This window comes from Mastigoproctus giganteus, chromosome 5 (genome assembly GCF_048544385.1).
Source record: "Mastigoproctus giganteus isolate SK-2022 chromosome 5, ASM4854438v1, whole genome shotgun sequence".
Lineage (NCBI taxonomy): Eukaryota > Metazoa > Arthropoda > Arachnida > Uropygi > Thelyphonidae > Mastigoproctus > Mastigoproctus giganteus.
In genome coordinates, this window is record NC_143579.1 from 56,749,670 (window position 1) to 56,771,322 (window position 21,653).

The 21,653-nt window shown below is 35.2% G+C and overlaps 1 protein-coding gene across 4 annotated transcripts in view; it reads left to right on the plus strand.

Moving 5' to 3' along the window:
* The window catches only part of LOC150085413 (serine/arginine-rich splicing factor 10-like), a 129,545-nt gene extending 109,137 nt beyond the window's left edge, over positions 1 to 20,408 (plus strand). For 3 of the 4 annotated variants that reach the window (XM_090373211.1, XM_090373213.1, XM_090373210.1), the window contains 2 exons: positions 8,180 to 8,275; positions 20,187 to 20,408. In XM_090373211.1, the coding sequence (XP_090229337.1) occupies positions 8,180 to 8,275; positions 20,187 to 20,307 (217 nt within the window). In that variant the 3' untranslated portion in view covers positions 20,308 to 20,408. Of the gene's footprint in view, positions 1 to 8,179; positions 8,288 to 20,186 lie in introns of all 4 variants that reach the window. The other variant, XM_090373212.1, reaches the window with a different exon arrangement.
* The last annotated feature ends 1,245 nt before the right edge of the window (positions 20,409 to 21,653 follow it).

Consider the following 21,653-nt stretch of genomic DNA (forward strand, 5'->3'; position numbering starts at 1 on the left):
ATCACTGCAAAAGAGAGGGAGATAATTCTGGCTTTAAATTAAAAGTTAATTGACATCTTGAATTATCCACATTCCAAAGCAGGCTATGCAAAACTGTAGCCTCTTGATTAGGACCATTTACTGATTACTCTGATACTGAGTTAACAAGAAGTTACTCTAATAAGTTAATGTTTTACCTTCACATTCAGTGAGGTGTGGGAAATGTAATATTTGTGATTATAAATTTTTCCTTGCCATCTGACTTTCCAATAGAAGGAATGCCTGTAGAGACACTTCATAAGCAGAAAATTAGTATAGATATCTTGGAACATGCAGTTATTGAGTTTGAATACTGAAAATGTTAGCCTCCCAATACATTGACAATTACTAGCAATATGCAATCTCACTGCAGTTATGCAGCATCGGGAATTTTTTTGCTGGTATTTAAAGTTCTGCATCCTCTTTATTCATTGACAAACAATCCCCCTCCACCCAAATTAAAAGATCTCTGAGGCAACAGATGTAACTCCAATAAAGTAGTTAAGTCTATTGTTAATAGGTGGTTGACCTCTCCGGTAGAAATTTTATTCGAATGGCCTGCAAAAACTGTTTAGTGCTAGATGTGATATATATTGAGTTATGTGGGGTGTATATTGAAATGCGATACATCAAATTACAAACTTTTTCTACAAGTACCGTTTTTTTTTTTTTTTTTTTTTTTAACTACTGATTTATCTCTCTTCCTTCAAATCTTATACACAGTAAGAGGCATTACTTTTCAGCTTGCTCTCATAAAATGCAACATTTTCCAGGTATCAGTGCGTCTTCTATAAATGAAATAGTTGGAGGTAAGTTGTCCAGAAATCAGGATGCCTAAGAATAGAATTTGGCTCCTGTTTTGAAATAGATTGAAGTCACTGCATTTCAATAGGTTAAGACTGTTACAAGGGTATTGGTCTCAGAATAAGGTAACTTCAGAGGTGCAGACTTGGCAAGAAGATTCCTAATAAAGCCGTGCTTAATTGCTTGTAAAGCAACAATTATGTACATGATTAGGTATTCTTCTGATCTCAGCTTCACAACGGTAATTTCTCTGCTTCTAAATAAACAGCTTGAATATGAAGGTCCATTTCCTCTATTCACAGATATTTTGGTTTCCAGACATCCTACCACTTCAGCTATCCTCCTTAAAAGGAAACTCACATATACTGAGAAAGTGCATTCTTCATTCAGCTGTAACAAAATAAGTCATAGCCATGAAAACGTTTTTGAGTTATACTGGAAGTCAGATCTATCTAGTAATATACTAGAAAATATTACAGCAGTTATGGCAGAAAAAATTGTCAGACAGGAAATGAATTAATAGTGAAGCAAAAGCAAAAATGGGTATGAAGTTGATGGGAGATGGGTTATAGCTGTAATGTGAATCAAAGGACCTTGTCAAATAAAAATAAATTCTGATACTGGATACATCCCAGAAGATAAATTGCCAGCAGAGGTGAAATACAGCGAGGTATTTATCTAGATGGCATGTCAATTCAATTTCAGGTAAGCATTGCAGAACATTAATTTCATAATTTAATTATACTAAAACATTTAAAAATTGAGAGGAGAATTAGGGCCAAATTAGTTTTGGATAAATGCAGTGTTTTGTGTTGTATAAGTTTGCAAAAATTCAATAGGTTTTATGAATATTACTTAGTATACATGTTAGCGCAGAAAACATGATGTTGACTAATACAGTAGTTTTTATATTTAATGACTTGTAGATAGTTATTGCTTGGACTATAATTTATGAGCCTTAATGAAGAGCCATATGCCATTGTCAGAGTGGATTAAATTAGAGGATCCCAGCTTTTATTTTTTTGTGACACAAATCACAAGTATTAGATTCCCTATATATGGATGGAAATATGTTTAGTTTTAACTGACATTTGGCATGTTATAACAACTGAGATCCTATGAAAAATGTATTATAACAATCCAGTTAAAAACCTCGACTTTTATTCTTGACTAAATAAAAGACTTCTCAGAGTAATATTTTGCAGTAATAAGAAAAAGAAAATACTTAGGATTTAAAAATGCTAATACATAAGACAGTTAAAGAGTGAAGTGGATAACCACTGACCAGTCAGTCTGACTTCAGTGGTAGAAAAAACATGGAGGCAGTGATCAAGAGTGTAATACAGAATCATTTGGATAGAAATGAAAATTTGAATGAAACATGGCTTGTTTTTGTAAAAGGAAAATCATATCTAACTAATCTGGTTAGAGAAATTTTGAACAAATTCGAGGAAGAACTAGACAAACTTGCTAGGAATGGATAGGTGAAATGATTTTGTTTTATTTCTGCTGCTGATGCTATATAAGCTTGCTCTCTTGCTTCATTTGTCACTATTAATACTAATTTGATGGAGTCACTTATGAATTAGATTTAGGAAATACCTTCAACATTGCTTATTGGATTTCAGCAAAGCATATCACTCAGTTCCTGTATAATAGATTACTGCAAGCTGCATGTTAGAATCAGGAGAAATTCCTTAGATGGATTGAAGAATGGCTGCCATGCAGCAAATGGTTGTGATTAATGGTTATTCTTCAGATTGGGCTCACATAAGTGGGTTCCCCAATGATCAGTGTTGGGACCACTGTTGTTTTTGATTTTCCTAAATGACATCAACAAACAGATACAAGGGATGATTCTTCTTTGGAATGACTTAGACTTCAGTAATGGTCTGAAAAGTGGCAGCTATCTTATAAGCAGAAAAATGCAAGTTCTTATACTTATGGAACAGCAACCCAAAATAACATGCATAATGCAGTCAGACATGACTTCTCTGAACAGTGCACAGGTGGTGTGGAAGACCCAGTGTTTTATTGATGATTTATGGTACATTTATTTGTAGAGATAGGGAGGTCACGATCCTACTGTATAATGCAATTGTATGGGCCACTCTTCAAATATTGTGTTCAAAGTATAGAGATTGTACCTAAAAAAAAAAATAGATCAGACTTCTTGAAAGAGTCCAAAGACTGGCAATGAATATGTGGGCTATGGAGGGGATTTGATTAAGTTGTATGAGGTGAAAGTAAAATGAATGAGGGTGGAATTTTCACTGTTATTAATGATTCCAGAACTAGGGGGCTATAAATTTAAATTACATGAGAAGTTTTGACTGGATTGTAGGAAGTTTTCTTTTATCCAGTGAATTATTAATTACGGGAATAAGTTACTGTAAGGAGGGAATCAAATAGATAGTTAATTTTATTTTACTTTTTTTGCCATTGCAGCATAAGTAGCTAGCTTTGCTGTGCCACATGGCTGATACTGATAATAAAGTAACTGTACTGTAGACTGGGATTGAACATAGATTTGCTTAGGATTAATATGCTAGAAAATTCTAATAGTTATATAGAGGGCTAGGCTGTGGTTCTGGGGTAATATACATGGGTATGCAAGATCAAGCTTGTATACATTTCATGAAAAATGCATGGTCCATTGTTAATTGTTGTGATGTCATATTGGCTACAGTAAAAAGTTATGCTGAAGTGAAACAAAAGATTCTATCGCTCATGCACACATCGCCAAGAGTTAATCCATTGTAATGAGGGAAAGAGGAGTAGCTGAGAGAAGTTGGACGTGACAGATGTGTGTGTTCTTTAGTTGGTGTGGAGTGTTTTGTGCTTCAGTGTAAATGGATTTCTAAGCACAGTGCATATAAAAAGTTATTCACTACAAATGATCTATTTAATTCAGAATTAAAACATTCTTAAAACACCCATGTCAATTTACAGGTCACTGCTATTTCTTGAAGTAGCATGTCATTGTGCTTGTTCCAGCATTATGACCTTGATAATTCGAATAAATGTTAATATTTGTGTTAATTACAATTATAATTTGCTTAAAAGTGTTTTACATGAAGTAACCGTTGAAATTACAAAAGTTTGTTATCAGTACAGTATTATGCATGCAAACTCTCCCCCTGTTCTTAAAAAACTTCTCCCTATTGCTTCAAGGTTTGAACTCATTAACAGTTGCTTAAAATTTTGTGACATCAGCAAATGTGCTGGAGTCTGCCTACCATGCACCTAAAAGAAAATAATCTGCAGCTTATATCCACATTTATGACTACTTCCTATTGAAAATCTCTCCATAATACTACAATATCATATAATTGAATATTTTTTTTATTAAAAAAAAAAAAAACTTTTGTAATTAATTTAAAGGTTTGTATTTTTATGCATTTAGTATTATAGCTAATTGAGATTTCTGCTTTTTGCCAAGAACATTGAAAAGATACACTTTAATAATGTTATTTTCAAAAAAATAAATAATATCCTTTAGGTTAGAGTTATCCATTAGCTTTAAGTATTGTGAAGTTTTGTTTCAATTTTGGGAATCTGCTGAATCCCAAAATTGAAATCTTATAGTGTAGGTACCAGTAGAGATATTTTTTTGTGCAACACATTCTGCTTTCTAGTTTACCACACTCTCACATAACTTAGCTAAATATACTTAAGTAACCAGTATCCTAAATGCTGATTTGGAAATATTTTTTCTTTGTCATTAGAGAACTCAGTTTCTGTCAATCTTTGGAAAACCCAGTCCTGTCTTATATTTTATATATATAAAAAATATGCTATATCTGTGATATAAGGAAGGCAAGAACATCTTGAGGTCTCCACACCTGGAGACCAAGTCCTTTCCACACAGATGTTCTTTTTCTGTCACAAGCCTGACACCTGTAATTACACACTGACTTCAAAATCAGTTATTACCATTTTTGGGTCATGAAAAGCTCACCAAACTAACTTTTCTTTGTTTCTTTATTCTACACTTGTTGTTTGGAACAAACTCCCATATGTATTTCTTAAAATGTAACTTACAGTCATCAAATCCAATGTAATGTTTCTTCTTGCTTCTTAGCTTTCAATCCATTCAGAATATTAGAGTACTATATGTTTTGACAACCATTTCATAATAATCACACAATTCATAAAACTACTTATCTGCTCATTCATCATTAAAAATCAGCACTGTCAAGTGAAAAAAAAATATATTTTTTTTTATTGTGAGGACTTCCTTAAAGAATGATCATAATATTTTTTTCACAACGTACATTTGTTAATCCATATTTTGGTGGTGCTTTTCAAAATAGTCTCCATTTGATGAAAATGCACGACTTCAACATTTCTTCCATTCTTCAAAACATGCTTTAGAATTGCTTTCAGTTTCTTTATAAATTCTTCTGACAGATGGAAATGGTTTCCCTTGCAGCTCCTTTGACTTTACAAATAAAAAAGAAATCACAGGGTGCAGGGTCAGGGCTGTAGGGTGGACGAAGAACACATTTGACATTAATGCTGGCTAAATACTCAGATTGTCATGATGCAGCATCCACCCACCTATGTGTGGTTGTTTGTGACTATTGTTTAGCCCACAAAGTCCCATAACAATCATATGAGGTAGCACAACATGTTGGTAAGCTATTCCTTGCATCAAATAAAGAGATGACCATAACCTTTCCTGCAGAAGCCACAACTTTTTTTTTTTTTGCATTAGCAATGATGTAGATGCCCAAGCAGAGCTTTGCTGCTTACTTTCTGGTTGTCAGTATGATGAAACCATGTCTCACCCGCTGTTATCACCTTGTGCAGAACGTCATGATCTTCAATAACCATCCATTGCAATTACTGACAAACCTCCTTGTGAACTTGCTTGTTACTCAGGTCTGAGTAGTCTTGGAACAGAGTGTGCACAAATGTGTGTCGTATGCGCTGTGCATGCTTTCCACTGATATTCTAAACACCTCTGCCAGTTTCCTTACTGTTATACGACAGCTCTCTCATTACAGAAACAGTTTGGGTTCTGTGGTGATAGCAATGGTTGGAGCTCCAGGAGCACTGATTTTTGTGATTGGCTTGTGTTCGTCTTTAAACATTCTAAATCATCTGTGAGCTGTGTGCTGAAATGGAAACAAAATTTGAGAGTGGCATACTGTTCCTTGCTTGTCATGTCCATTGTTACATAGGCAAAACTGAACAGGCATAAACTTGACTGACTACCAAGGTCACACCATGTGCACAAGTCAATTGTGCTGATGCTATGTGATGCAGCTTTGTTTGGTCTTAAATTCCGCAGCGCAGCTAGAAAATAGCAAGCAGTACAGTTTTTCGTAGAAAAATTTTGATCATTCTTTATTGAACATCTCTCCTTTTAATTTCTCCACAGATGCAAAATAGTAAATTTGTAATTGGCATTAGTGTGAAAGCCTTGTTAGTGTGACACTCGTGTGTTATACAGTATAATACACTTCCCTCCGAGAAAAGTGTCCACATAAATATATATATATATATATATATATATATATATATACATATACAAGCAAAATACTGTCTCTTATATAGATAAGACAGAATTTTATTTAACCCCTGTTTTCATAGTCATTGAATCTTTGTTGATAAGGAAAGCATATGAGTTACACAAGTTGATTGTTCTCATCATAGCACTTTAGAGCTGAGCTGACTGATTTTAAGAGGGATATTTGTCACCTGTGACATTGCTGGCTTGTTGATTTGTGCAATTGCTAACAGCCCACACCATCCATAGTTGACTGTCTGTGATGTGGTAGCACAAACTGGAAGCTTGAAGGTACCACCACTGTCCTAAAATGCATAAAATGACTATCAGCAAGGAACCCATGGTCAGATGGAGTGAGCCTTCATTTGATTGGTTACTGGAAGGATAGTGTAGCAGTCTTATTACACATCCCTGCAAACATCAACTAGGAGTTTTAGGCTTCAGCAGGCATTGCGGTCTGTGCAACACAATTTAAAGAGCCCCACATCCTCAGTTTTCGTGGGAGAGCAACAGCACATAAAAACATCAACGACAATCAGCATTTTCATCTTGTATGGTGCAGTGACTGCTATAATTGCCCATTAAGCATTGGAAATCAGGTCTGTGGAGTAATGAATCTTACTACATCCTATTCCAAGATGGGTGGTCACAAAGGGATATATATAGAGAACTTGTCAAGGAGGTGGGGTTATGGAGTGGTGCTGCTTCATGGTCTATGATCTTTGGTGTTTGTGTGGGGAACATATTGGTAGGTGTTGAAAACCATTAGAATTTAATATATTACCAATTGCTAATAGTTACATATAGAGCTTGGCTGTTGGCTCAGAGAGAGAGCTAAATTCCATGCTCCTTACAATATGTTGGATATCATATTGCTGGATTGGCTGGTTCAGATTCCTGATTTGAACCTTGTGGAACTCTTTGAATACCTATAGAATGAACTGGAAAGTCAGGTGCATTTCCAGACCATTACTTCCTACATTAGTAGTTCAGCTGGTCATTGTTATGCAACAGGAATGGAGGGCTGTACCTTCTGCATTCTATTGTTCATTGGTGGAAAACTTACATAGGAGGGTAGAATGTGTCATAGCAGCCAAAAGGGAATTGATACGTTATTGAAGTGTGGCATTGATGTCAATATGAAACCGACGTGGATCCAGATACTTTATGCCAGGTAGTGTATTTACATCTTATCTATATAAGAGACAGTATTTATGTTATTTTATTTTGTGTTGTGTACGTTTGTGTTAGAAGACCGTTTCTTTTGTGGAAGAAGTGTCTAACTGTTGGACTGAGCCAACAGTTGTTTGCCCCTGATAATCATTCTAGAAAAATTATGATTGAGAAAGAGTTATCTTTAGTTATTTTTACAAACTATCTCTCTCAATTATAATTTTTTGATGATTATTTCAGAAATGACAGCTTAAATAATTGAATTAGAGGGTAATGATTATAAAAATTTCATAATAGTTTAGTGAATTCAGTTGTATGTAATTTTAATCATGTCCTTTAAATGTTGGGGTTTGGTATTTTGTGTAATATTTTGAATGATATCATAACTTTTTTTTTTTTTTGTAATTACATAAAAAGTAATTTGGGGGGAAATTGTTGCAGATTTATTCTTTATTAGTACTATTCAATTGCTAAATTCTCCCATTTAGTTGTAAAATTAATCTGCGGAGTTGCAAAATATTTTCGCATTCCATTCTTGCTTATTTGAGCACATACTATAAATGTCTTTTCCTGAGTTGACAATATGTAGCTCTGTATTATCATCTCAAGAATGAAAATATTTTGTTTAATAAGGCATTATGATTTTTTTTTTTTCTTCATTATTAGAAGAAGTCGATATTCTTATAGTAGATCCAGATCTCATACACCAAGATCAAGATCTCATTCTCGAGATAGATATCATCGGAGCATATCCCCACGAAGGTGAATGTCTGGGTAATGAAATTGTTTTTCTTTCTTAATTTAAAGTCAGTGGCTTGTTAGTTTATTCATATTTCTCAGATAAAAAATCTCATAATATGATGGCAATGTCACATGGAATTTTAAAATTACGAAGTGTAAATTTATTTTGTTACATCACTGAACAACTAGTTCGGGGTTTAGCTTAGTTGTATTATCCAGCATGCTATAGTTTTGTGTGTTTAATATTCTATGTGTCTTATACCCAGGAAGTGTTATTTTTTTATCAAAGGAAATTCTTTATTTCTTTTTATATATATAGACTTCAAAGCTGCTGTAGGTGCAACTGTTGTTAGGTGCAGTGTGGTTTAATTTATTTTTTTAATATTGAATATTAGTGCATATTCAAAGTTTTCTGATTTATGCCTTAGTATACGTCTAGTTTTTCTGAAATGCTTTACAGTACCTTCTAGTAATTTGCCCTTTAAAAAGGTATTAGGAACACTGGTTTACCTGAGAATTGATTTGTTTTCTTTGTGTACTGGGTGGCACTGAAATAAAAAAAAAAAAAAAAAAATCTCATTCATGCATGGAGTTGATGAGCAGGTTGCAATTCTTCAGATGAATGTTATTTCAGCTATTACTGCAACAGGATAATTTGATGCAAAATGGACTACATTAGCCATTGATCTTGGAGCAGATGGAAAGAACAGAATTAGGAGTTTGCTAAGTCCGTTTTTATTGTAATATACAGTAGAGGTGGATTGCATTTGAGGAGCCATATTTGTGAGTTAGAGTATATCAGCAGACAAGGATAATTTCACTTCTAAGAAATTATTACAGTACTTCAGTTTAGCACAGCTGCTTTAGATTTGTACATAGGGAACAGTCATTACTCTGTAGTTTAAATAGAAATAATCATTACAAAAGTAACACTTTTGTACTTCATGCTCATAATTGGTCAGCCCTCGGTGCCTTTATTCAAGCCAAAGTGCAGCATGACTAACCTAATGGAAACTCTTCACACCTTTATACAGCTCAAATAAAATTGTTAAAAAGTTTAACAATTCAGAAAGAATTCATAGCAAACATTTTTGCTCCAGGTGATTAATTAAACCATTCTAAACATAATTATATAAAGTAGAGATATGAACACTGAAAGGCCAGAATTCATGGGATACCTGGTTCCTGGGCAACACAATGCTTTCATTCCCCTCTAGCTAGTGGATGAATCCATCGCTTGGCAGGTATATAGGTAAACTGCATTCACATAGACAGTAATTCGATGTCAGTATGGATAAACGTGCTTTAACCGATTTTGAAAGAGGGATGATAATAGGTGCCTGTCACATGGGTCACTCTATCGCAGAAGTGGTACAGAAATTTCACTATCTCCATTTAACAGTATCATGAGTGTATTGGGAATACGCCATTTCCGGAATAACATCTCATCGTGGACAGTGCTGTGGGCAGAGAAAGGTGGCGGATGAATGTGGTGTTAGCAATGGGACTCTGGCTGGCTGACTTGCCCGGGTCCCATTGCTGACACCACGACACAGGACTCGATCCCTCAACTGGGCGAAAGAACATTGGCATTGGACCTTGGATGATTGAAGATGGTCTCTGGTCCGATGAGTCCCATATCCGGTTATTAAGTTAAGTGTCCATCCTTGCAGACTATCTGCATCCCTTCATGGTCATTGTGCACTCACATTGCTATGGACTTCCAGAAGGACAGTGTGCCTCCCCACAGAGCCATAGTGACTAGAACGTGGTTCGAAGAGCGTTCCACAGATTTTATACCATGGACTGGCCTCCCCGTTCACCGGACAGGAACCCTGTGGAGCACCTTTGGGATGCTAAACGTCCATTCGAGCTTTGGATTCCTCCACCTAGGAATGGGATGGAATTATGGACAGCAGTGCAGCAGGCATGGATGGAAGTAGCTGTGGAACGCTTTTGTGAACTAGTGGACTCAATGCCTCACTGTGTGACTACCCTTATCTGGGCGAAAGGTGGACCTACCCATTACTAGGTAGGTAACCCATGATTTCTGTCCACTCAGTATAACAGTAAGATGCAGATTACATTTGATATGTGATTTTTGTAATGCATATGTGGGCTGCAGTAAATGTAGACTAATATTTTTACAAAAATTTAAGCTTACAGCTAAAAAATATTTTATCATTCTAAACAAAAATCAATTATGTAATGGGATACTATTGGTAATTTGTACTTTCATAACATGTGCTTGATAGTACATTTAACTGCATATACAATATATGTTAGATTATAAAAAAGATAAAATACAGTACCTAAAACAAACAATTTAATTTTTATCCATTTTACTTTCAAAAGTTAATGCTTTATGTTTAAAAAAAAGTTCATAAGATGGTGGTATGAGTTTGTATATCAAACAACGCTTTAGTAATTTGTCTTTAGTAATATTGTTAAAAGTTGTAGACCAGAAACCCACTGTACTGCATCAGTCTGTTATGGTTTTAAAATGTATAAAATTTTGTTTCTGTAACAGACTTTAGTTCTGATTTTCCGTATAAAATGAAGGCTGTCCCTGTGTCTACTGCTGTGGAACATCTAATGAATATTCGGCATCTAAACCATTAAAAGTCTGTTCACTTTTCCTTCAGTCCTGAAAAATAAATATATACATGTATTTGCTAACTCTCCTGGTCAAATCAAGTCAAAGTCAGAAAATTCATCTTTTTCTCTCAATTTTTAAACCTTTCTTCTGACCATTGTAATAGTTTGTAATGTTGTCCTCAGGCTTTTTCTTTCACAGAAAAATAGTAAAAGTACATTAAAATCTCTTTTTTTAAAAAAAAAATTGTGAATTTATTTTTATTTTCATTAACAAATACAGCTGTAATAAACACCTAAGAATAGTTTCTCTTAATTGTTCAGTTAGCCATAAAAAAGTAAACTTACAAATTCTTAAAAAGATGTATTTTCAAAGAAAAATAATAAATGCTCTGGATGCCAACTCCTTTAACTTGAATTGCCACCAGTCTAGTATTATGATCTAGAACATCACTCTTCCCTGTCAGTAAATTGGTGCCTCCGTAGCCAGGTGGGAAGGAGCAGCAGTGTGTAGCACACACTTTTTGATAGACTGGGGTTCGAGCCCGTCACCACCAAATACGGAGGATGTGGAAAGGTCAGAGAATGACCACCACATATTCCCGGAGCAATATGGCCTTGGTTGCTAATGCTCCTGAAAACCAAATAACAACAACTGTCAGTAAATTAGTAATGGCTGCCTTCTTTGTCATTCACCATTATAAAGTCAAACAAGAGATGAGAACAGAGAATTGCATCATGAACATCACATCAGTTTGAAGATGAACTGATGTAGTATGCCATGATATTCGTGCCAATGTCTGAAGAAATGGCTCTAGTTCAGTTCTACCAATACTGTGCCATTGGGTAATTTCTCTGTCCAGCTAACTTTCTATAGTGAATCCTTAATACTAAATTATGGTTCTATGTGGCAATTGAAAGTCTACTGGCTCAAGTCAGAATTTATAGATAGCAGCTTGTGAAATGAATTTTGGGTAGCATCAAGTTAAATAGTATGTAACTTAAATGGTATTTGGAGAAACAGTCCATCTTCCAATAGTGCTGTTCAATTAAGAAGTTCACGCAGTTTCCAGCATTTCTCAACATCAGCAAAGATTTTTTTAAAAATTAAATAACTATTTTGCAGTATCAGTTCTGTTAATTTCAGTGTGAGAACCTACCAGATGCTTATTTTTAAAGAAAGGAAAGAATTGATGTACAGTTGCCCTTGGTTGTGGGATCTACAAGTAAACAAATAAGCTTGAAATATAACAAAATTAACCCAGGCCATGCTTGGAATTTTAAGTTTCTTATAACAGTGCTAAGTATAAGAGAATGTGCAGCCACATTAAAAGAAAAAAAAAATATATATATATATATAGAAATGCCCTCAATAGCCATATCTAAACAGCAGTGCCATTGTTCAAAACTTTGACTTAACATTTCTGAAGAGGACAAAGTTTATAATAGTATCATTCATTAAGTAGCAACAATCATTTGATGTCTAACGAGCAGTCAAATCCACAGACAAACAATAGGTAAGGTAATGTTTGAAAGCAATCTCCTCTTTTGAACAATCCTATGGATGTATGGGGCCACTGCTATTTCTGATTTCATTAAATGATATTGACAAAGGAATGAATACAGGCCATGATGTAAAAATTTTGCAGGTGTCAAGATTGGAAGTGGTGTTAGTCATCAGTGCCAAGTAGTGTTCCTTTGGGACGACTCAGGGGTGGTCAGAAAAAGAAAACTGACATCTGTGTTAACACTGCAAAATGCAAGGCCTTATTCTTTAGAAATAACTCCAAAATAACAAATATATTTGGAGAAGTTGAATTAAAAATTGTAGAGGAAGAAAGGAATTTGAATATTAAAATACACAGACAGACAGGAGGTTCTCTTTATGGTATAAACAGGCAGTAAGGAGCATTCATGGTTTCTTTTGGATGATTTAGTAAACATTTTTATCCCACTGTATAATGTAATTGTAAAACCAGACTTGGAATATTTTGTCCAGAATGGAGACCACACCTGAAAAAAAAGGTGGGGAACATCACGAAAAGGTTCAATAGTTGGCAGTTCCTGGTAAGATCAGCAAAATGGCCACCTATATGAACAGACTAATGTGTGGGCTAGAGAATTTGGTAACCAGGTGCCTTAAAGGGAGGAGTAAAATGAATGACAGTGAAATTTTCATAGTTACAGAGAACAGAATCAGGGCTACAAATTCAAAATTTTAGGGAAGAGGTATTGACTGGATTTTGGGTAGTTTTCATTTAGACAGCAAGTTAATTACCAAATTAAGTTACAAGGAGCAAAATGCATTTTTTTAATGCTCACATAGATTTAGTTTTAAAAAAAATGATTTCTAGAGTTCTAAACAGTTTTATTTGCATATGTATAGTATCGTTTGTGCAGTTTTAATAATTCTTTCAAGTCCAAACAGAATGTTTATTACAGATTTATGTTAACTTAAAATATCTCACAAAATTCAAAAGAATGCTGCAAAACATCTATTGCTTTATCTGTTTCTTTATCTTTAATAACATCAAGAAGTACCAGAAACTTGTCTGCAAAAAAAATGTTCAAAAATGCTAAATAATTTTATGATAACAGAGAGCAAAGTGGAAGAGAAATTATTGAAGTTAAACATAAGAAAGGCACCTGGGGTGGATGGGATCTATCCAGTTATATTAAAGGAGGCAGCAAAGGAAGTAAGCAAACCATAGCCATAATTATGAGAGCATCCTTGGATTCAGGAGAGAGGTCCCCACAGAGTGGAGAAGTGCAAATATATCTCCAATTCACAAAGGGTAACAAGAGTAATTACAGACCTGTTCATTTAACCTCTGTTCCGGGGGAAGTATTGGAGTCATTGGTTAAATAACCATTGCAGAACTACACAAGACTGCAATTATAGTTCAGACACAGCAGGGATTAAAGAGGAATTTGTCTGACCAATTTGATTGGATACTACGATGTGGTCACAAAGGAACTGGATGCAAAAAATAATTTTGATATCATCTACTTGGATTTCACAAAAGTTTTTGATACTGTTGCACATGGTAGATGACTGTAATTGGACTAGTATGGCATTAAGGGCATGTTGCTACCACAGATAAAGGGATGATTGAGTGAGAGAAGACAGATAGTGGTAATCAGTGGACACTGCTCGTCGTGGACTAACGTTATTAGCGGAGACCCCAGGGTTCAGTGTTGAGCCCATTGTGGTTTTCTATATTTATCAATGATATTAATTGAAGGTACATCAAGCTTAATGTCCATGATTGCAGACAATACGAAGGTTGGCAGGGTTGTTAATGACGGTATGCTGCTGCAACAGGATCTAGAAAAGTTGGGCAGATGGGCTTAAGAGGTGGCAGCTGATGTTGAAAATTGACAAATGCAAAGTACTGCATATAGGTAGCAGTAGCACCAGGGTAATGTACCAACTGTGCGGTACTACACTAAGCGTAGTGGAGAATGAAAATGATCTAGGGGTAATTGTGCAGTCAGATTATGAGCAGTGCAGACTGCCAGAGCAGGTCATGGGATCTTGTCAATGATATACAGAAATTTTGCTAGTAAGGGAAAAGGAAGTACAAGTAGTTCTCGACTTTACGAGCTAATTTGTTCCTAGTGTGCGCTCGTAAAGCGAAAACTCACAAATCAGGAATTTATTTCCCATAGACATAATGTTAAAAATAGGGGTTACGTTATCAACAATGAAATTACAGACCCTATGGGAAAAATAAGGTTTGGTGCCGACCCACATTTGTAACCAAAACATTACCAAACACAATAAATAATCATAATAAAATACATAAGTATTTTATTATGTAATAAAATATTGCTAATGCTTTTGCTTCTGTCGTAAGCAAACTTGTTCTTTGTTTGATTTTCAATCCAAACAGATGACAGCCACTCCATCTCTTACAATTCTTTGTGTCTTGATCTAATGGATTTTGTTACACTTTGAGTTGTTCCTGCTATGAAAGTTTATTTTCTCTGCATTCTTTCTAATTCTCAGAGTTGGCTCATTTAGGCCTGTAGCACGTTCAATATCACATGTTCTTTCATTTTGCTCAAAGTGTTTCACAATTTCATATTTTTTCTCTAACAGGGGTGGTCTGGCCATAGGTCTTACCGGAGAAACCCCAATGGGCCAGATGCCAGAAGTGTGATTTTGGCCATAAACGCTAGTATGAGGCCGCTACAAATTTTCCCAGGTAAGAATTTTTGACCCAGTCCGCCTCTGTCTCTGAATCTGTAGTGTCTTCTCCAGGATGCTCCCTTTTCACATCTTTTAAGTATTTTACTCATTTTTAGGGAATAAAGCACAATTACAAAATGAGGAGGCACGCTTGATTACACATAAACAAAGCTGCATGTGTGTAGCAACTGATTAAACAACACCGTAAAGGCAGACACACTATTAACACCTCACTAGCTCACATTTTACTAAAGCACATTTCTGGGGGTTACTGCCATAAAACAATAAAAGCGATTTCCAGTTGCGTTTCTGCTAGTGGAATCTGTTATAAACTGGTAGTAAACTCGATCTAATTGCATTTGTGATAATACCGATAGCTGGAATAGTGTGTGTTTTTATGTTATTATGGTGAAATGTTTCCCCTTCACTGATATAAAAAACATACATTTTCAGAATGTCCTCTTCATTCCTATCATGTTGCGTTCAGTTGGGGTGATTCTGCATTCGACTGCCATTTCTTGTAAACAGAAAGGCGAATCGTGCATAAGCGAATTCAGTTCATGTTATATATGATATCGTTCCCCTATTTATAAATCGTGTATGATCTAATTTGTGTAATGTAAACACATGTTATACGAGGACTGACTGTACTTGATACTTAAAAAAAAAAAAAACCTCATAAACCTTGGGAACTCGTAAAGCGAGAACTGCCTGTAATTATCCCTTTGTATAAGGCCTTGAATGGTTTGAGCAAGCTTGATGCTGACGGGATTCTTAGATTATGCACTTAAGGGGGCATAAATTCAGATTGAGGAAAGACAGTTGTAGAATAGAAGTGTGAAAATTAGCATTTAGCCAGCAGATGATTGATTTCTGAGACAAATTTTTGGAGCAAATGGATGGGTGAAATGGGAAGAGTTTTTTTTTTTTTTTTTTTTTTTGCTGATTATGTATAAGCTTGCTTTCTTGCATTATGTGTCTCTACTAATGCTTTTGTTTACTTGAGGAATACCTGTATTTTCACTGAAAATAGAATTTGTAAATCAAGTTTTCTCACTGCAGAGCCATGATAGGCATAATATTACTTTACATGTGCCCCATAAGTCTTGTACTGAAGGAAATGTTACAGAATGTTTTATAAATATTCCATTGCACAAGCACAATTTTTCCATTCTGAGAGGAAGTCATGAATTGTTTGAGGTATAATTTCACCGTGTGCACTGATTACATTCTTTACTTGATTTCTTTCATTGTTGCAAAAATGTACAATGGCAAGCATTGGGCATTTTTGCAACATAACTTTGATTTTAACAAGTCCAAAAGTCTGAGGATTGTGATGACCATTCTACTGCTCTCTCTCTTTCTAATCTGGTTTTGATGGAAACTTCATCTGGCCATTCTCTGACTGTAACAAACATGTTCACATGCTTCGTTCTGCAGTATATCAAAATATGCCTCCTGTCTCAGTGCTTTGACAAAAGAATGGGCTAGTTACAAGGGATGGTCAAAAAGTTCTGAGAATGGATAGGGTATAAAAGACAGGTACAAAATTCTGTGTTTATTTCCTGAAGTTCAGTACATTATTGTATTTAATTTGCAAAGAATTTAATCTTCCAAAAAAAAAAAAAAAAGAATTCAGGTTTAAACATTAAACCTGGCTTCTGCAGTTATGTTTCTCTTCAAGCTTTAAAATTAGCTCTATCAAGATGAAATTTGATAACTGGTGTAATGATAGTCACTTGAGGCCATATCTGGTTGTACAGAGTTGGGGTGGTAATTGTTTAAATGCACATGCATGAATTTTTATCTTCTGCAAACCAGACTTTGTGTACAGGTGCATTGTCATCAATAAGAAAAACTTGATGGCTGAACTTTTCCTTGTCTTTTTTTTTCCCATAATTGCATCTTTTAACTTTGACATAAAGGTGGCATAATATTCCCTTGTTATCATGGTTTTAGGTGCAAGGTAAGCAAACAGCAATCCTTTTGAAACCCAGAAAATCGATACCAACACTTTTCTAGTTGATGGTTGGGTTCTAATTTTCTGGGGTTGAAGGTCCCATTTGCTTTCACGTCGTGTTTTTATTTTATTTTTTTTGCTTCAGATTCATAAAAATGTAGCCAAGTTTTGTCACCAGATGGGATAAAAATCTATTTGGATTATCAATAATAAATTTTGAATTCTCTTTTGAAGACTCTGCCCTTATTTATGAATGGAAAGGTTTCTGGGAACCCATCTTTCACAAACCTTGGACATTCCTAGATGCCTATGTGTTATTGTTGAAATGCTTCCATGGGAAATGTTAAATATTTTTTCTCAAGTTCAGACAGTTTAATTCTTCTGTTTTTCTAAAATTTTTTCTTCAGCAATGGCAATTGCCCATCCAGACTGGATCAACTTCAACTGATTCCTGTCCACTGTTGAACCCTGCCAACCATCTTGCAACAGTAGAATAACGGGGTCATATTTCCTCAAACATTGTAGACTTTCTTATAAGACATTAAGCTTCAAAATAACAGATTCTTAGTTTATTAATACATTTTATATAACTTATTCTGAGAATAGAATGCTTTGACCAATCCTCGTATTTGTTTCTTCCAGAGACCATATCTTGGCTACTGAAAAGCACCATTGTTCTGAAACCAGGATTTTCTTCCAGTTAGCAAAATGCCCATTACGGAGCTTTGTGTTAGCCAGAATCACCCTAATTCAGTATCTGCAAAATTTGCGGTTTTTAAGGATTCCATTGCTGACCGGGCTAGCATTTGTACAGTCAATATGGGATTCTTGGCCATGTGAGAAGTGTTCGCCTAAAGAAGTTTCGTTTAACTTCCGCATGTGTGCTCGGTACATCACACTTCTCTCTCGGGTGGGTAAAGTGCCTGCCTGGCAACCCAAAGGTCGCGGGTTCGAATCCTGCCTCGGGCTTGGATCAAAGTACTGCAAAAAAACCTTGGGAGGTGCATTATGGCCACAGAAGCCAATGCGCCAACAACTACCCAAAAAAAAAAAAAAATTCCATTGACTTAAGATTTCCCTTCAAGATGCAATGAATGCAGGATTTTGACCCAGTATTCCCAGTTCCCGTAGACCAGCAGTGCAGAGAATTTTTTTTTTTTTTGTCTGAGTAAAAACCTTTGAAGCATGCTATTTGTCCTTAGGTGTGTAATATGACTCAGAAACCAAGGGTCAATGCTCGTGAAAAAATATACCATTAGCAGACCAAAAGGAGGAATTACCTCTATGTTGGTTTCATTTTTTGACAAAGAGAAGGTGTTATCAGAATTTTTTCTGAGATCTGGACTAGTGTTATCTGTATTTCCTCTGTAAGTCATTTGAATTCAAATTTATTTTGCCTGCAGTTTCTACTGAAGAAGCCCACAGTGTGGTTAATACTTGTAGTCCTCCTATATTATTGTACATTTAAACTAAGCTTTAAAATACAATTAAGTCTTATTGCTTAAAACTTAATTCCAGCTACAGAGGCATGGTTAATGATATTTTAGGTGACACAGCTATGTTATGCTATGAAATGGAAGTTTTGTTAACATTTGTTCTTGTTTATACTCCGGCACAACCACCAGGTCAGTGGAGTTTACAAAAATTCAATCAATACAAATTTAATCGTATTTAGCAGTCATGAGCTTGAACCCCAGTCCACTCACAGAGTGTGCTCCTGACCACTCACCTATGTCAGGCCTGATTTGCTATTCCATTAGGACAGTGCACCAGTAATATAACTTGTATTGCAATAGTTTCCATTTGTGAAGCTGGATTTGAAATTGTTCATCCTGTTCGCCAAGTCTGGTCATCCAGTGACTTATTTGTTTATTCAAAGGATCAGGCTTATTCAAATTTCAGAATGACAGTAATGTGATGCATGATGGAAATAAATGGTTGAGAGGATTATATTGAGAAATAAAATTATTTTCATTATTGCTTAATAGCTGCCTCCTGTTTTAGGATCAGAACTTTTTTTTTTTTATCATCTTTGATATCTTTGTTTTGGCTTATAAGCAAAGGTAACTTTGTGTCCCTTCCTTCCTCACACATTCATTTGGAGTAGTCTGGGGTCATTGACAGCTGAAGGAATTCCTAAAGTGCTTCAGCCGAAACTGTTATTTGCAGACTGGAGAAGGAAGGAGTTGATTTTTCCCTGTGAACACAAGCTGGTAGAAATAATACAGTGTACAAGGGTGGTTCAAATATGTTCTATCATACAGGAAAGCTGTACCATTATGGTTTTATTTTTATTTTTTGACTTAGTCCCTGGCCACTGCATTGTACTTCTCCTACCCTAGTGCCTTGATCCCATTAGTGGGAGGAAATCTATCTTGGTCCTTCAACCATGCATCCATAGCTATGACCACCTCAGAGTTAGAGGGTGTTATCCTTCAGCTTGGGGAACAAAAAAAAAGAAAGCCACTAGGGGCAAGATATGGAGAATAGGATGATTTCTGAAGCATCTCAAATCCTGCAGTCTGTATAGTTGTCATTGTAATCTGGCAGGTGTGACTAGGTTCATTGTCATAAAGGAGAAAGATACCTTTTTGCTGTTTTCCGCCCTGGTTTTCCTTGATGGCTTCACAAAATTGGATGCATTCAACTGAGATTTGATACAGTGATGTACAAAAAAGGATGTACTACATGCTGAAAAAAGTACTGTATGATCATCCACTAGGTTAGAGAACAAACTTTTTGAACACCCCTTGTACAATAGGTCTAAGGCTTGTAGCCTGTGTCCTTGCTTAGCAAGCACTGCTGATGCTATTAGAAGCTAGGTGTCCTCTTAATACAGTGTTTGTTATTTCAAGCAGGCTGTACAAAAACTTGGGGGCCATGGGTTTATAAAGAGCCCAATGTTAGATTTCTTTTTTTTTTTTTTTTTTTTTGTTGTATGAAAACCTATATTCTTTGCAACTTGATCAAACATCCTTCACTTTTTCTTAAAAAATAAGTTAGGTCCTTTATTGATATTTTAAAATTTGCTGTTTAGAATATATTTTTTTAGTATTATTATAATTATAATTTTTAGTGTAATTATGTAGTATAACTTACTGTAATAAGTTAACTTTTCACAATGGTTTTGTTATTAATGTGTATGTGAAATAAATTGATTCTAAACAATTTATTTCTTGCAGGTCATATTCCAGATCACATTCATGTAGCCCTTCACATCATTTTGAATATAGTAAGGATCATTCAGGAAAGAGATATTACTATTCCCCAGCAAAATCAGTTATGGATGGTGTTAGTGATTAAGATGTTTTTTCTTTTGTTTAGCTGTGAAATCTATATATATATATTTTTTAAAGCCAGAGTGGCAGTTTTTAGTAGTATTCTTGCCAAAACTGTAAATTAACCATCCCACATCTTTGTAGCTACAACTTCTGCACTGTTTGTGTCATAGTCTTTTGTTATACATTTAAAAAATAAACATTTTGTCCTTACCCTGGTTTTGGTAATTATTAATAGAACATTTATCATAGCCTTCTGAACGTACAAAATAATACTCTTTAATGCTTAAAAATCAGTGTGCTTGGTATTGCTTGCAATGGGAAACATGAACACATACTTATTCAAATACAGTGAAACTTCCCTTTAACGGACAGCCATGGGGAACGAAAATGTGTCCGTTAGAGAGAAGTGTCCGCTAACAAGAAGTCTGAGGGAGAAAAAAAAAAAAAAAGAAAAATCGTTAAACGTTTAATGTAAAATTAAATTAAAATATATATAGATTTTGCACAATATTTTTGTAAATAATATACATACAATTGTGCTATGCATATTATGACTTTATCTTAAGAAAAATGCATACAGTAATCACTTATTTTCTTCTGCACCTTCTTCCGGCTGATAATCTTGTTTTCAACATTTGTTTGGAGTGAAGAAACCATCGAAAGTCCTTCAGTATCTTCTTCAGCGGCGAAAAACATTTTTAAACGATTGATTTGTATGAGCGCTTCTTCTATTTTCATCGGTGGTTCGTCGTTAATATGTTCTTCGACAGAATGACCTCCTTCCATTTCTTCATCCTCATGAGGAACTTCTTGAAAAATGTCGTTGATATCTAGAGCACCATCTTCTGTAGTGAGGTTTGAGTCTATATCTTTGTAGCCAGGGTCACTTGTAGCGGAAGTATTGTACATTATCAATAGATGTTGAAGTTCTTGTTCTTCTTGGTGCTCCACATTGCTGTTCACAACTTCAATTTTTGCGTTTGAGAAGCCAGACTTTACAAAACAGTTCACGACAGTTTGTTTTCTAATTGCGTTTACTGAAGAGGAAATCCATTGAATCGCATCTAGGATGCTGATTTTCTTTGCAAGGTCACTCGCACATTTTACATCATTCATGTTTGCAATGAGATGTCTTAAACACGTTTTCTGTAGTGAAGTTTAAAATTTTTTATTATCCCTTGATCCAAGGGCTGACACTCTGCAGATGTGTTTGGTGGCAGAAAAATGATTTGGATGTTGGACAATTCAGTGTGCGGGTGAGATCCAGCATTATCCATGAAAAGAATAATTTTTCTGTTTTGACGAATCATGTTTTGGTTAAAGTGACTTATCCATTCGCTCATGATATCTCGTGTCATCCACGCTTTT